A 16726-nucleotide genomic window follows, 5' to 3' on the forward strand; every position below is an offset into this window, starting at 1 on the left:
CACTGGCACCCTCTCTGCAGTGCTGGTATAGCCTTTTGTGTAAAGGTTGCTTAGTCTCACCTATGTAGTGTTCGTTACAGTTTTCTTGACATCTGATAGAATACACTACATTGCTCTGTTTGTAACTAGGGATCCTGTCCTTAGGGTGAACTAATTTCTGTCTCAAGGTGTTAACCGGTTTAAAGTAAACTGGGATTTTGTGCTGTCTGAAGATCCTCTGTAGTTTTTCCCCTACTCCTGCTAAATAAGGGAGAGACACTCCTCTTCTTCTTGTCTCCGTCTCCTGTCTATCTGGTCTCTTTGTTCTCTGGGACTTCTGCACTTTGTCCAGGGACCATCGTGGGTACCCACATACTGTGAGGGCTTTCCAGACAAGTTGTTGTTCTTTAGCCCTTCCCTCTGCTGTTGTGGGCACCTGTAGGGCTCTGTGTTGAATAGTCCTGATCACCCCGAACTTGTGATCAAGGGGGTGGTTTGAGCCAAAGAGCAGATATTGGTCAGTGTGAGTGAGTTTTCTGTAAACCCCTGTCTGGAGCTGCCTGTTCTCTCCAATCGCAACATCACAGTCCAAGAAGGCTAAGGAAGTTAAAATCTTAGCCAGAGAGAAGAAATGGTTTGAGAGAGGGGTCAAGGAGGCATTCTATGTGAAACAGTTGAAACCCAGCCTTAACCGGGGAGGGGGTCTGAGACACGCTTCTGTTTTACTCTTCTCTACAAGAGTCAGACAGAAGTCAGACTTCCAGAGCAAGAATTTTAGCTGAGGAAGCTTCTGCGATTTGAAGCGAAACGTCCTTGCGTCAAGCAACCCAGTCCAGTCGAAGATTCAAGCTTCTCTACTATGGAAACCACCTGGACAACTGAGAGCCTACACAGAAACAAGCTTTGTCCCCTGTTTACAATGGGATACTCAGGTCAAAGCAGTTTCAGTCTTTTCTTCATGGTAATGAGTCATTCACGTCATCAGGAGAGTTGTCAAGGGAGCCATCAGGAGAGGCGTCCATCCCATCATTAGGAGGGACAGCTGCCCTGTCATTAGGAGGGTGCTAACTAGAGCACAATAGGTGCTAATTAGAGCTATTGTTTAGTCACTAGCCTATAGCAGTCTGCCTCTCGGTAGGACGGGTCTGGTTAGGTTAAAACCCCAGCTTTTGTGGCTTCTGTTTATTCTTCTCTACAACAGTCAAGACAGAAGTCAGACTACCAGAGCAAGAATTTTAGCTGAGGAAGCTTCTGCGATTTGAAGCGAAATGTTGTCGCATCAAGCAACCCAGTCCAGTTGAAGATTCAAGCTTCTCTACTATAATTTGGGCAATATGTTTGTTTACACCCCAGTTGCCCTAGAAGTGTTTGTTTTGGTCAGGGTCATTGAGGTCAAAGGTCAAAATTTAGATTGTTATTTTTCTTTTCACTCCAATATTCATCAGTCTTGGCATGTATATGGAGACGGCTTCCAGTATTTCCCAACAAAGCCAAATTTGCCAAAGGTCAATCACTGGGGTCATTTTGCCTCTGCATGTTTGCCTGCTCCTCCTGGGTTCTTTTGATGAATAGTGAAGGTTAACCCCAAAATTAGTCTTGAAAATGTAATTTTGGCAAAGTCTTAGGTGGATTCCAGAATTACACTGGAAAGGTCAGCCAGAGATCAATCAGTTGGGCAAAGGTCAAAATCCTTGGGTTCAAATATTGCCATAGATATGATTACCGGGTGTAAGAAAATAAAGCAAGGATACAACCAAGTCAGATCCTATGATAACATCAGTAGCTCTAAAGGGAATGCATTTTGATACCAAACAAGCTCAGAGTCATGCATTTTGTCTTTTTTACATCTTTCATTTTTCATACAAACTCAATAATGTGCCTTGTTGCTCCCCCTTTTATTCCAGTATACCACTTTCCCACCACAACTGTGTCCCTTGGGTCCAAAATAAGGTGATAAACTTCACGCAAGTTTAAAAGCACCCAGGAAGGTGGAGTCTCCATTCAGGGACACATTGGCTGTGGAGCGAGGGATCAACAGCTCCAAATAGTCGCCGACGTCCAGCTTTACAATACCTGAGAAAAACGTGGCATTGAAACAAATGATTGATTACATCTGTTCACTGATCATCACAAATAAGAATTAAATACACTGTAATTGGCATTTTAACTGCATCTACACATTGAATACCCACCCTTGAATTACAAGTTGTAGAATAATTTACGTGAAACTGAACACTAATTAGCATAACTGCATATATCATTCAAATTGTGTTTATATTATACACACGTTTTGAATCTAATGTTTGTACCATAAAAATATTCTCAAGTAAAAACTAAAATACAATCACTGGCACCAAACAACTCTAAAATTAATCAGCCCTATTCCAGAGGGTATACACATAGTGTAAGTATCAAGTGTCTATGAATTGTTGTAAATAATTATACAAATATTTTTGTGCTCATAAAAACCAAGTGTGTACAATATATTCATATTTAAAAATATATATACTCAAGAATATATTTGTACACACGTGCGTTCAACACTTTTTGCAACCCCATAGTCCTGTATCATATTCTGATGAGCTTTTGCTAGAAAACACTGAAAATCAATGTTGGTTTTGCTGTTGTTGTTGTTGTTGTTGTTGTTGTATTTTCATCCATAAAGTTCACCCATGACTAACTTTGAAATTTTTCTACTCTGTTGCTTTTGGGTAGATTTCCAAAAACTAAAAAAAAAAAAAAAAGAAAAGAAAAAAAAGGGCGGGAAGAAGATCAAAAAGTTGTGGATCTTTTTTTCCCCCTTCTTTTGTTTATTATTCAACCAGGGTTCAAATTTTTGGAAATCCACCCAAATGCAACAGAGTATAAAATGACAAAGTTAGTCATGGATGAACTTTATGGATCAAAACTAAAAGTAAAATAAACATTGGTTTTCATTGTTTTCTAGCAAAAGCTCATCAGAATATGATACAGGACTGTGGGGTTGCAAAAAATGTTGCATCCCAAACGTGCACATACATTTATTTTGAACTTGTGTGTACTAGTGTTTTAAGTATTTTAACCCTTTACATTATCCTGTGTAGTTTAAACCTCATCCAACCAAATTTGTCACATGTAACTGATTTTAAAAGACTACATAGATTTTGCTTTATTAACAAATTGAACCCGGATAATTTTTAAAGTAAAACAGCAACCAAATGCTTACATTTTGAACAATAATTGTGATGCTGCATCTTCAGCTTTGTGGCTCAAATTTGTGCATTTTTTTTTTAAATCTGAAACTTGACAGCTGAACAATTAATGGATTAATGATAAAATAATTGAGACAATAATTGCTGATATTAGCTGCAGCCTTAAAAGGATCTAACTGTACACTTCAGGACTTAAACTGGCACGTTTCTCACCTCCTGTGTAGCAGGTGTTGTAAGGGGTGTCACGGCTCATGTTCTGGACACAGCGGAACAGGGTCACACACTGAGGTTCGTCTCCCACCACGTTCCTCTTCCTCCTGATCACCACGTGACCCATTACAAAGGTCCTGTCCATGTAATAGACCTGACCACACACAGAGGTTAACGCTGAGGCACTCTGCGCAAACACAGGATTCACATATTTTCTTTCTTCTCCACTGATTATGAGGAACTTTTTCCTTCAAGGGTTCCTTTATTTATCCATCCGATGCCACTTCAGCATCACCCTCTCTCGCTCTCTTCCCCCACACTCCCAGTCTCATCACTTATTCACTGACATATTTATCATATGTTTATGACCTTGGCGTACTTCACTGGGTGCTTTTAGATAACTTTCCATTTCTGATGCCTCTAACTTCTCCTGCACTTCCTTTGCTGCTCACGTCTCAATGCTGGTGTCACCGATCGAACGGTCCCCCCCAAAAAATCTGTCCGCCTTGCCTTCACTGCGCATGCGTCATTAGCCGCAGTTCACGGATTATCACCTCGTACAACAATCATTTCCACATAAATTCAGCATTATTTTATCATAAAAGGCAGAGGAAGTAATCAGAGCTCCACAGCTGCATGAGCTAGCCGATGCGTTCACTGCGCATAGGTCAATTCAGCGTCACCAAGTATCGCCTTGTTTCTTCTTAAAACTGACTTTAGAATAATTTCAGAGGTTTTACCTTATCATCTGATGGTTAATAATCCCATTAATCCATTTGATTGCTTTGAGAGAAGAGACTCTGTCTCAGAGCTCCGAAATGACGCATGCACAGTGGAGGCAGGGCGGACCAATTGTTAGGGGTGGACCGTTCAGTCTGTACGTCGGCAGTATTTCACGGATTATCACCTCGTTTCTGCTTCAAACTGCACTCCAGTCATTATCTGTCTCAGCAACAGATATCTGAAGATTTTGTACGACAATCATTTCCACATAAATTCAGCATTATTTCATAATAAAAGATGGAGGAAGTGATCAGAGCGCCACAGCTACATGAGCTGCTAGCTGATGCGTTCACCGCGTGTCGGTCATTTCAAAGCATCACCGAGTATCACCTCATTTCTATTTAAAACTGACTTTAGAATCATTTAAGAGGTTTTACCTTGTCATCTGATGGTTAATAATCATAATATTCCCTTTGATCACTTTGGGTGAAGAGAGTTCATGTGAGACGAGCTGCTATGGTCCCAAATGACGCATGCGCAGTGGAGGCAGGGCAGACCAATTTTTTTGGGTGGAAGACTGTTTGGTCTGTGACACTGGTTTTACTGTTTTAGAAACCTGACCTTTAACATCTTCCTCAATTCTTTGGTCACACCAACACTACAGTGTGTAGAAGTTAGTGTCATCTAGTGGTGAGTACGCAGATTGTATTATTCTGTCACCAGGTATGATTTTGTTTCCTTACCATTGTGTTTTTGCTTCTTCTCACGGTCCCTGTGAGAAACAATATGTCTGATCTTCCAGTTCACAAAAATGAGGGTTCTTAAATTTGTTCGCCTGCACTAGCAAGGGGTTGCACCAGCAACCAGTGTACAGGGGCGCCGGCTAAAGTGCTGAACATAGATCCTTATACGGTACCTTGCAAAAGTATTCACTCCCTTGGACTTCTGCACATTTTAATATTATGCCAAGATGATGGGTTGCATCATGCCAAGTAAATCATCAGTTTTATTGCCAGCAGTCTTTAGACACGTCAGGGGATGGATACATGAACATTACCAAGTCACAGAATATGTCTCACACTTCATTTACATCAGCCATTAAAAAAAATGCAAACATTAATTTGCTGTAAGGTAAATCTCTGTGAAGTTGACTGTCCATGGAAAAAGGAGAACAGTGAGGAAAGCCACCAAGACACACTTGAGAACTCTGAAGGAATTAAAGGCTTCTGTGTATGTGATTGAAGAGAATGTGTGTCGGACACATTTGGATTGTTGTGTCACCACTCACATGTTCATGTTGGACTGGAATAAAGAAGAACTTTGATAAAAGGGAACTAGGCTTGAGTTCATCAAGTGCATCCTGGTAAATTGTAGCTGAACTTTCAAGACTGCTTTTTTCAGAAAAACCTTCTTTGCTCCACTCCACCATGACATTGTCTAACTGGTGATGTGAAATACAAAACTTGCCCACTTCAAACATTCCCTGATTGCAGTGTGTTTTGGTGGCTTCCCTCAGTAGTTTCTTTTTTGCATACTCACTCAGTTTTTGAGAACAGTCTTCTCCACACAGATTTACAGTAGAGTACCACACTCTTCGTATTTCTTAATAATCAATGTAAATAAAGTCCAAGACATATTTGGTGGCTTGGAAATGTACATGTATCCATCCCCCAACTTCTCTAAAGTAAACTCGCTGTAAAAACGATGACTTACTTTTGTTATAATAAAGTGGCCCATTTCTTATGCAACCCATCATCTTGGCTTTGATATTTTTTATTTAATTTACATCAAGTTGGAGAGATTTGCTTTCAGTTTGTGTTTAAGGAAGATAATATATAAGAGTATATATAAGATATATACAAACCCAAATTACTTTTTGTGTTCGAAATGGCATAAACTAATTAAAATGTGTTAAAACCCGAGTGAGTGAATACTTTTGCAAGGCACTGTATCACCAAGAAAAATCTATATCAAAACCACAAAACAATTAATATGTACAATAAGCAAATGTACTTAAAATAAGGTAAAAACAAAACAAAACAAAACGTAAAACTAATAAGTGGCAACAGAAAATGAGTAGATTTTAGAACAAGTCTTAAAAGAGCCAATGGAACCTGCCTTTCTAATCCCAACAGGCAGGCTATACCTCAGGGTAGGAGCACAGCAGGAAAAGTCTCTAAAGCCTGCTGACTTCTTTTTAACCCCTGGAACACAGACCAGCTCCCCATCCAGTCACTGCAGGACACAAGGAGGCACATATGGCTTAATAAGTTCAGCAAGTGTGTAGAGTGTTACAGTGCCCTCCAAAAGTAAATGGCCGCTTGATATTTCACACATTTTAATTTGTTCATGTCATTTCAAATGCAAAAAGTAAGTCAGACTTCTAAATGTAAAAATTTCTAAAATGATCTTCCTTAAACACAAACTCAAAGCAAATCTCTACAACTTGATATAAATTAATTAAAAGTATAAAAGCCAATATGATGGGTTGCATAAGTAATGGGCCCCTTTGGTATAATACCTGTAAATAATCTGTTTTATTGCAAGTCAGGGGATGGATACATGAACATTTCCAAGTCATTGAATATGTCTTGGACTTTATTTACATCAATTATGAAGAAATACAAACAGTATGACACTCTATGGTAAATCTCCATGGAGTAGGCAGTTCTCAAAAACTGGGTGACTGTGCAAGAAGGAGAAGCGTGACGAAAGCCACCAAGACACCCAGACAACTCCTTCACTGGCTTCTGTGGCCAGTGAAGGGAGCAATGTTATCAGTCCTCCTGGCTTTTGTCAAAAGTCTAGCAGCAGTATTTTGTACCATCTGTAGACATCTCAGACTCTTATGTGGAGATTCAGAAAATAAAACATTGTCAATTCTTGAAGACACTGAAGCATGAATCAAATTTTGTGCACCTGATATAGACAAGATAGGTCTAATTGCAGTATTATGCAAATGAAAATGGGCCGTCCTAACGACCTCCCTATGTGCAAATCAAAAGACAATGACAGATCAAAAGTCAGAGGCTTTTAACTTTTTCACTTTGATGAAACACAGTCTTGATGACAATGTCAAATGGCCAGAAAGATGTCTCAGTCTGGCATCTATGACTACTGATTCCTCTTCTTTTGTCTTCAGTCTTCTGGCCACATTGTAAAATGCCAAAACGCAGAGTAACATACAACATGTGTCAATGTGGCGGTGCAACATGGGGCCTCCATGTAGAGGCCTGTGCCCACGTAGATATGAAGAGTTCATTCTAGGCTGATGAAAACACATCAATTGGTTGGATGATTGGTTTCTAAATTCCATTTCAGCTAATAAATGCCCCTAAATCCTACACACTGTAGCTTTAAACTAAACTCCATTTCCCCCCCATTCTTCATTCCATTTCTTCCCTTTCTGGTGTGGCACCACACAGTTTGATCCCAAAAGCTAATGCCCATAACCAGATAAGGTAAGGTCTTAAAGAAGATCCCTGGTGCACACCCAAATGAAATCCTAATCTGATCCTTATCCAGGTCCTCACTTCCTCATACATGTCTGGAACAAGCATCACTAGTACTTCTTTTCCCCTTCATTCACCTCCAAACCTCTTGAGGTCGCCCTCTATCTCAAGCCTTCTTCAACCACCCAGTGCAAACCCTTCACTTCATTTATCCCTCCACCTAACTGCTCCTCCACTTAATGTTCTCTCTGCAACTTACAGAGCCGTGAAAAGGTTTGTGGCACCATGAGCTTTTACATATTTATGTATTTTAATTTATTTATGAGATTACATGTTAAAAAAAGAGAATCCAGGCTTTTTATTTAATTAAAATTTCCAAAGTTGTGCTTTGTAAAAACTACAGGAAGACATCTCTCTCTCTACAACATGACATAAATTCCATAAAAAAACATTAAAGGCAAAAACTATGGCATTCACAAATGTGCCCTTATTAGTATAGCAACTCAGTCATCACTTTTACATCACGATTTCTTTACCCAATTAGGGGATGGACACATGAACATTTGCCAGTCACTAAAAATGCTTTGGACTTAATTTACAACAATCATTAGGAAATACAAACAGCATGGTACAGTACGGAAACTCTGTCTGGATTCGACAGGTGTCAAACAATGTGAAACTGTGCAAGAAGGAGATAGGTGAGGGAAGCCACCAAGATACTGATGACAACTCTGAAGGAGTTTATAGCCTTCTGTGGCTGTGATTGGCCATAAAAAAAAATAGTGTGAAAGCTCCGATGTGTGCAGTTTCACCTATTCTCTCTCTTTTCTTAATAAAAAATCTGACGTTACTTTGAGGCCTGTTAACCGAGTGCAGCCATACAGTAGACAAAGTGCAACCTGTATCTGCAGTGTGTGCCGCAGAACAGCAGCACCCCCTAGTGTAAACCCTGTGAAGTGACAAACATACCTGGCTGTACACGAAGTAGAAGCCGTCCTCTCTGACTAACATGCTGTCTCCGTCTGCATCCAGCGCGGTGCCTCTCTTCAGACCCGCGTGCCAGGGGATGCCCGTGTGCGGGACCAGGTCAAAATCTGATTTAAGGCAAAAACACAAATCAAAGCTCCGAAAACTCTTCTTCAAACCCAAATGCAACTTAGAAGACAAGCTTGTATCTTTCTGCAGATGAAAATATATTTCTGAATGGCTAAAAACATCATCAGCCTCATCGGTATATTTAGTATTCCATAAAAGAACTGTAATCACTAAAATGGAATTACCGTAAATGCAGTAATAACGGAAACGCCTAAATAACGGTACCTTTCGTGAAGGTTTTCCTGCTGCTGTTTGCCAAAAACTGCAGGCAAGACTGGGTCACTGTGACAACAAATCAACAATAAAAGACATTTAGAGACATTAATGATGCGTCAGTGCTGACAAAAGCTCTTTTTAATTCATAACAAAATAGAGATTTAATGGAATTGTTTCAAGCATTTTTTTTTTTTTTTTTGAGTACAGACAGCAGGCTGGTAATAATGTATCAAGCAAAGACAAGGAAAGGAAATGTGGAAAATGCAAATTAGTCCTACATGTACTTTGACTTTTATTTCGTCACAGACAGTATGAATCAAAGACATTTCATGTATTGTTTTCGGGTCAGCTTGGGTTAATTTGTTAATGTACATCCATTTCAGGTACAACCATTCCAAAAAAACTTAGAACACTAAGCATTTACAACTTTGTAATGTCGCCATTAATTCTCCCATTTAAAAGACATTTTGGCATTGAGGATACCAAGCGAGGAAAGGTTTCGGGTGTTATTTTGTGCCATTTTTCCTGCAAACACATCTTAATGTGTACAAAAGTATCATTGCATTTTTTAAGTTTCAAAATTCTCCACACATTCAGGACTTCAGGCAGTCCATTCCAGTATCCATACCCTCTTCTTCCACAGCCATGCCTTTGTAATGTGTGCAAAAAGTGGTTTTGCATTCTCTTGTTGAAAAATGCAGTGACGTCCCAAAGGTGGTAAGTGTTGCTCTGAAATATCAGTGTACTTTTCTGCTTTAATGCTGCCATCACAGAAGTGCAAATTACCTTTGACAAGGGCACTAAAACAACACCGGCATCTATTTCTCTAAAAACAGATTTGCTGTCACGAATATTGACATCATGCCTCTTACATCAGTGGTCTCTGATCACTCACTTATTAAGTTTACAGTTTTGCTGCCGTGTTTAGTGGAACAACAACCTTATTTATCACTACGGCGGTGCATCAACTCCTCAACTAAGACTGAACTCGAAGCTAGACTGCCTGATGTCTTAGCTTCACATTTGACAGATATCCAGTCAGTAGACAGACTTGTGGATAGTTTAAACTCAGTGCTTAAAACTACACTCGACATGATTGCACCACCTGTGTTAAAACCGCGCTCCCCCAAATCACAGTTACCTTGGTTCAGTGATTATCTGCGTGACCTCAAGCATAAAGCAAGACGTCTAGAACGGAAATGGCGTCGTTCAAAATTAGAAGTATTTCACCTTGCGTGGTGTGATGCTATCTTAGACTATAAGCATGCATTATTGGCTACAAAGCGGACTTACTACTCTGATTTGATCAACAAAAACAAGCATAACTCAAAGTTCTTGTTTGACATGGTGGCAACACTTATGCATGGACAACCACCTGTAGTTCGTTCTCCTTTTACAGCACAAGATTTCCTGGATTACTTTGGGAAGAAAATAGAAGACATCAGGTTAAACATATCCCAGCATGCCTTAACCCAGCCACTACACCCTGTTATTGAGGTGGGCGCCACTACTGAGGTATTACCTAGATTTGCAGAATTTGATAGTATCTCACTAGACATGCTGACAAAACTCGTAATGTCAACAAAAAGCACAACCTGTTTATTTGATCCTACACCAACAAAACTGTTTAAGGACCTGTGGCCCACTCTTGGGCCGACTGTGCTGGAAATGATTAATCTTTCTTTAACTTCTTGATCTGTTCCTAAATGTTTCAAATCTGCAGTGTTTAAACCATTACTTAAGAAACCTAATCTCGACCCTAGTGTATTGACAAACTATCGGCCGATATCAAATCTATCATGTTTCTCTAAAATTCTGGAAAAAGTGGTGTCACGGCAGCTCGTAGACCATCTTACTGAGAATAATCTCTTTGAGCCACTGCAGTCTGCTTTTAGAAAATGTCATTCCACTGAGACGGCTCTCACTAAAGTGGTGAATGATCTTCTGCTTACAATGGATTCGGACACCACTACGGTTCTGACGCTGTTAGATCTCAGTGCTGCATTTGATACAGTGGATCATCATATTCTACTTGATAGGCTGGAAAATCATTTGGGATTACTGGGCGTGCCCTTGCATGGCTGACGTCATACTTGACCAGTCGTTCTCACTGTGTTTTGTACAGTAACACTACCTCTAACCTTAGTGACATGAAATTTGGGGTTCCACAGGGGTCTGTCTTAGGCCCCCTGTTGTTCTCCCTTTATATAACACCCTTTGGGCACATATTGCGGCGTTTTGGGATTACCTTTCACTGCTATGCAGATGATACTCAGTTATACATGCCGATAACTGCTGGTAATCTCGTTCACATAAAATCCTTAGAAGATTGCCTTGCAGCAGTGAGAAGTTGGATGTCTAGAAACTTCCTACTTTTAAACTCTGATAAGACTGAAATGATGGTTCTTGGTCCAGTGAGACATCGGCATCAATTTGACCAGTTAACGCTCAGCCTCGGCTCGTGTGTCATACATCACACTGAAAGTGAGGAACCTTGGGGTAATTTTTGATCCTTCATTGTCCTTTGGCCTCCACATTAGAAATATTACTAGGACTGCTTTCTTCCATCTGCGAAATATAGCCAAGATTCGTCCCATCCTGTCTATGGCTGATGCTGAGACCCTGATCCATGCATTTATCTCTTCTAGATTGGACTACTGCAATGTTCTATTTTCTGGTTTACTGCAGTCTAGCATTAGGGCTCTCCAATTGGTTCAAAATGCTGCAGCCAGACTTTTGACACAAAGCAGAAAGTTCGACCACATTACACCCATTTTGGCATCCCTTCACTGGCTTCTTGTCCCAGTGAGATCAGATTTTAAGGTTCTGCTACTAACCTCTAAAATTATTCAAGGACTGGCACCTCCCTAACTAGCTGACCTAATTAAACCTTACGTACCGGCCCGGGCTTTACTTTCTCAGGGTGCAGGACTACTTTGTGTCCCTAAGGTGAATAAGAAGTCTGCAGGTCACAGAGCTTTCTCTTATCGTGCCCCTGTTCTGTGGAATGATCTCCCTGCATCAATAAAACAGTCAGATTCTGTGGAGACTTTCAAGTCCAGACTTAAGACGCACTTATTTTCCCTTTCATATGGCTAGCATACTGGTACAGTTTTGTTTTACGCTTTTTACTCTTTTAATTCATTTATTAGTAACTGGAGAGGGCTGCGGCCTCAACTTTACCTAAATTCTGGGTCTTTTAGTGAAGTTTAGGGCTAGTGACCGGCGATCACCTTAGCATTTCTCTGTTTTTCTTGTTGTTTAATGCTGGCAAATTATACAGTATTTTTTTGTCTTTCTAATGCCTGATTGTTTTTTTCTCTCTGTTTAAGGTGCAGCTCCATCCAGAGATGGGAGTTGTATTCGTGTTGGCGATCCTCCTGTCCTGTGCGCCAATAGCATTTCTTGTATATTCATCCGTGAATTGTTCTGTGAATTTTTCTGTAATTTATGTTTGTAGCATGCCCAAGCAGAGGGTCACCCCTTTGAGTCTGGTCTGCTTGAGGTTTCTTCCTCAGAGGGAGTTTTTCCTTACCACTGTTACTCTGGGGGTTAGTATGGTTAGACCTTACCTGTGTGAAGTGCTTTGAGGCAACTCTGTTGTAATTTGGCGCTATATAAATGAAAATAAATTGAAATTGAAAATTAATACTGTTTCATCTTACCAGAATACACATTTTCACTCTATGATGGCCCAATCTAAATACTACATCTGAACCCAGAGACACGGACATCTCTTCTGGACAAGGTTAACATAAGGCTTTTTTTTTGTGCACAGTCAAGTTTTAAGTGGCATTTGTGACTCTAACGCTGCATTGCAGTGCATAACAAAGGTTTCCCAAAGTAATCCCTTGCCCATGTGGTTATATCAGCTATTGATGAATGACAGTTCTTGATGCAGTGTTGTCTGAGGTATCAGAGATCATGGATGTTCAGCTTTGGCTTATACACTTGACTCATTTAATGATATAATAACAACTAAGTTGTCCGTAATTTGATTTTTGGCTGTCAGCTCATCTTATTTTCACCACATGTTAACTTCACAAATAAATAGTTGACACCTTGAGCAGCTTTTCTCACCATCTAGTGTGTGATGTGAGCATTTCAGGGCTTCTGCACATTTCCAATTTGAAACCCAAAATTCAGTAAATAAAGACATTTATACATGTCAGAAATGTGTAATTTTTTTTTGGCACGCAGAGCTTTAGCCTCCCAGTATTAATGTAAAAAAAGAGTTTTACTGTTCTTGACTTTTAAGATATGAAAGAAAGGGCAGAATTTCTCCTGAGAAACACAACTTACAATGTGAATTATGTGCTGTAGAGGGAGAAATATCCAAATCTCTGACAATCTTTCTTTGAGGAACAGTGTTTGTAAGTATTTCAATAAACTGGAGATGCTCTGCCCATCTCATGATTTCATGGATATTGCTTTTGTACCAAATCATGATTATACTCGCCTGTTGACATCAAGAAATAACTCTTTTTAAAATTAATTACTTGCCCTAAATTGCCCCAACTGTTTTTCAGAAGGTGTTGGAGTCTTAAATGCAGGAATGGATGCACATTAAATGAAATAAAGTTGACCACAAAACATGAAATATGGTCCAAACAGTCTCTAGTGAAATAGAAGAAAAAAGTACTGTAAATGTAAGAATGACTGCAGGTTTTATTTGCATTTCCCACACTATCCCAACTTTTTTTGTCCTGATTTGTGGTTGTAGTTAGGTGGTGCACAGTCTTGTTCAGTTGTAGATTTCTTACCTAACGTTTCCGGTCCAGAGTCCATTCTCTTCTTCCTCACCAGGCTGGCGCCATGTGCCAGCTCCTGCTGGTGCAGGAGTTCTTGGCTGCCGCTCCTCCTGCTCACCATTTGCTCCACACTCTGTCAAGACAAACAGAACGCGGCAGTGAAACACGTCTGTCAGAGTCCCAGCATGAGCCCCGCGTCTCTCACCTGCCCTCTGACCCTGACCTCTTGTCTCTCTTCCCGTCTGTCTGATTTGAGTCCCTCGACCTCCGCTCTCAGAGCCACCAGCTGGTACAGAGACAAGGCCGACAGTGAGGAGGAGGTGACAACCGCCAGGGTCAGCAGGAAAACCGGCCATGACAGTCTCGCTTCACCTGGTCTCCCTCCGCTTTCACCATCCACACTTAGGACTGACGTTGTGGTGTCCATGTGATCTTCTGGAGGTTCACACTGACCACATGAAACATCTCTGGTGGAGGTTTGCCATCAGTGTTTTTCCGATTGGTCCATCAATTCCCTTAAGTTTCACTTTTGTCCTTCAGTGGGACCACAGGAAGTGCAGCAGCCTACCCAAAAAGGCAAAGTAGCTTCCCCTCTGTTGTTCCGCTCTGCTAACCGCACTCGGCTTCCTGTCTCACCAGCAGCCCAGAGGAAACCTCTCTGCACGTCGCTCAAAACCACGAAGCACTTTTCAAAACGTCCAAACAAACCCTGGAACCCTGGACTCGCAAGGTGCGCGGAGTTTGCTGTAACGACATGTAAAACATGATTTGAATCAGATAAGCCATAGTGAAAGCAGGAAGTTGAAAAAAAAAAATAACCACGTTTGAGCGGCAACATAACAGATAAACACACTGCAATTCCAAAAAAGTAAAAAGCGAAGTGCAAGTGGTTCAAATTCTACATAACTCCAAAATTGTGTGACCCTCCAAAATGTGACACAAAGACCACAATATTGTGCCTTTTCTCTGGACATTTGTCATACAGCGGATAATTATTTGCAGGACAAGTTTCTACAGGCTTTTAATGGAACACTCTCAGCAACAAGAATTACCCTGGTAACACAACATTCACCAAACAGTCACGTCACTAACCGCTGGCACCACAGCGGATCCGATATACAGTAGTGTTCAGAATAATAGTAGTGCTATGTGACTAAAAAGATTAATCCAGGTTTTGAGTATATTTCTTATTGTTACATGGGAAACAAGGTACCAGTAGATGCAGTAGATTCTCACAAATCCAACAAGACCAAGCATTCATGATATGCACACTCTTAAGGCTATGAAATTGGGCTATTAGTAAAAAGTAGAAAAGGGGGTGTTCACAATAATAGTAGCATCTGCTGTTGACACTACAAACTCAAAACTGTAATGTTCAAACTGCTTTTTTAGCAATCCTGTGAATCACTAAACTAGTATTTAGTTGTATAACCACAGTTTTTCATGATTTCTTCACATCTGCGAGGCATGGAGTCAACCAACTTGTGGCACCTTTCAGCTGTTATTCCACTCCAAGATTCTTTAACAACATTCCATAATTCATTCACATTTCTTGGTTTTGCTTCAGAAACAGCTTTTTTGATGTCACTCCACAAGTTGTCAATTGGATTTAGGTCTGGAGATTGGGCAGGCCACTCCAAAACATTAATTTTGTTCCCCCTTTCAGTAAACTCACAACCAATAGGAAACTAAATGCATTTAAAATGTCAGTTCTAACTCACTTCTGTTGCTTGCAGTCACTGACTTGAACGCTACCTCTTCCACCCCACCACTACCACTGGTCAGCCCCTGTATGAGGCCTGGGGGTTGGCTCCACCCCTGCCTTCTTTCAATGGCAAGATTCAAGATACATGTACCCCTACAGTCTTCACTGGGACCTCCAAAGACAGTTCAAGGATGCAATATTGTTACTGACTAAAATCTAACTTTTTATCTCATTAATCTTTATAGTGGCGTTCAGAAAACTAACAAAGGAAAAAAAATGTTAAAAGTGAAAGTCTTTGTTGGACCAGAAGCAAGAACCCGGTTATATTGGAATGTGTGTGGGGGGGGGGGGGGGGGGGGGGGGGGAGGGGTTTAGGGGCAGGATTACCAAGACTAGTTCCATCTCCTTTACATTTGTAGTTTGGATTGTTCCATGAAACATACAATAGAGAAAAGTAAAATTACAACAATGTGGCCAATCCATTGTATCAATTTATTGCATGTTACAGTACATAAAATATAAAGTGAAAATGTGTGCGTAGAAAAGAAGTTGATATCTTTATGAAATAGAAAAAATTCTAAAATGGTAAAATCACTTCAGCTGTTGCTTTGTAAGTGAAAAGATCATTCAGATGTCAGAGTTGAGGAATTAATGTGGAATCACTGAAAATTATGAAAGTCATCACTGTTGAGTTTATCGTAGAAATGTGCCAAAAGTTCAACATAACCAACAAATCCCAAAAGTAAGTTAACACACGCCACGGCAATTTAACCACAAACATGTGAACACATACATGTATGTTTCACACTTCATTTGCACAATACAGAGGAGAGAAAAAAAATAAAAATCAACCATTTATGAACGAGAAACATTCAGTTCAATACATTTTCCACACACATAGGATTTATCTGGCTTAATATCAAAAGCCAATTACAGTTCATTTTTACCAAATGTAGTTCTCTCACCAAAGCAGGAAAGTGATTTGTATCTTTTGTTGATATGACAAATGGTGCAACACAAGCTAATATATCATGTGTGTTAAAAAAAAGAAAAAAGTGGCATCAAGTCAACAAATAAGGTTAAATTCAGATTGCGCAGAGGTGCTCCCAACCTACAACGGGATATAAATGTACAGTGCACCATCAACATCACATTTAGATTTCTGAATTTATTCAGTGCCACCGGTGAAGAAAAGGTCAGGAAAAAATAAATTAAAAGAAAAAAAAAAAAAAGCAATCTGTACAGCATTCCTGTAATGCACTCCAGTTAATGAATGTCCACAATTTACATTCATAGTAGTCTGACTATTACATTGAAACCAACTTGGTAGCTGAACATTTGTGTTTTACTGAGTATGACAGCATCAGCACGGCTAACTACGTCTGAATGGCTTTGATCAAGCTG

General features: G+C 40.1%; 1 protein-coding gene across 2 annotated transcripts; it reads right to left on the bottom strand.

Moving 5' to 3' along the window:
• Nucleotides 1–1737: 1737 nt before the first annotated feature.
• tnfsf13b (TNF superfamily member 13b) lies at nucleotides 1738–14306 on the bottom strand. Of its 2 annotated transcripts, none has more exons than XM_034186381.1 (6): nucleotides 13841–14306; nucleotides 13630–13750; nucleotides 8876–8932; nucleotides 8525–8649; nucleotides 3384–3534; nucleotides 1738–2052 (listed from the first exon to the last, which is right to left on the bottom strand). In XM_034186381.1, exons 1-6 carry the CDS (start codon nucleotides 14042–14044, stop codon nucleotides 1940–1942), a joined length of 771 nt encoding a protein of 256 aa, XP_034042272.1. In that variant the 5' UTR covers nucleotides 14045–14306; the 3' UTR covers nucleotides 1738–1939. The 2 variants fall into 2 exon arrangements, with proteins under 2 accessions (XP_034042272.1, XP_034042271.1); XM_034186380.1 differs by having other exon boundaries at nucleotides 13823–14306.
• Between the last annotated feature and the right edge of the window lie 2420 nt (nucleotides 14307–16726).

Source organism: Thalassophryne amazonica, chromosome 14 (assembly GCF_902500255.1).
Source record: "Thalassophryne amazonica chromosome 14, fThaAma1.1, whole genome shotgun sequence".
Lineage (NCBI taxonomy): Eukaryota > Metazoa > Chordata > Actinopteri > Batrachoidiformes > Batrachoididae > Thalassophryne > Thalassophryne amazonica.

Bases quoted from the DNA above. Each gene is read 5' to 3' on its own strand.
- tnfsf13b (XM_034186380.1), bottom strand. From the start codon at position 14,044: ATGGACACCACAACGTCAGTCCTAAGTGTGGATGGTGAAAGCGGAGGG. The intron at 8,933-13,629 runs GTAAGAAATCTA...TTGTTGTCACAG, and splicing joins CTCTGGACCGGAAACGTTAG to TGACCCAGTCTTGCCTGCAG. The intron at 2,053-3,383 runs GTGAGAAACGTG...CGTTTTTCTCAG, and splicing joins CAACACCTGCTACACAGGAG to GTATTGTAAAGCTGGACGTC.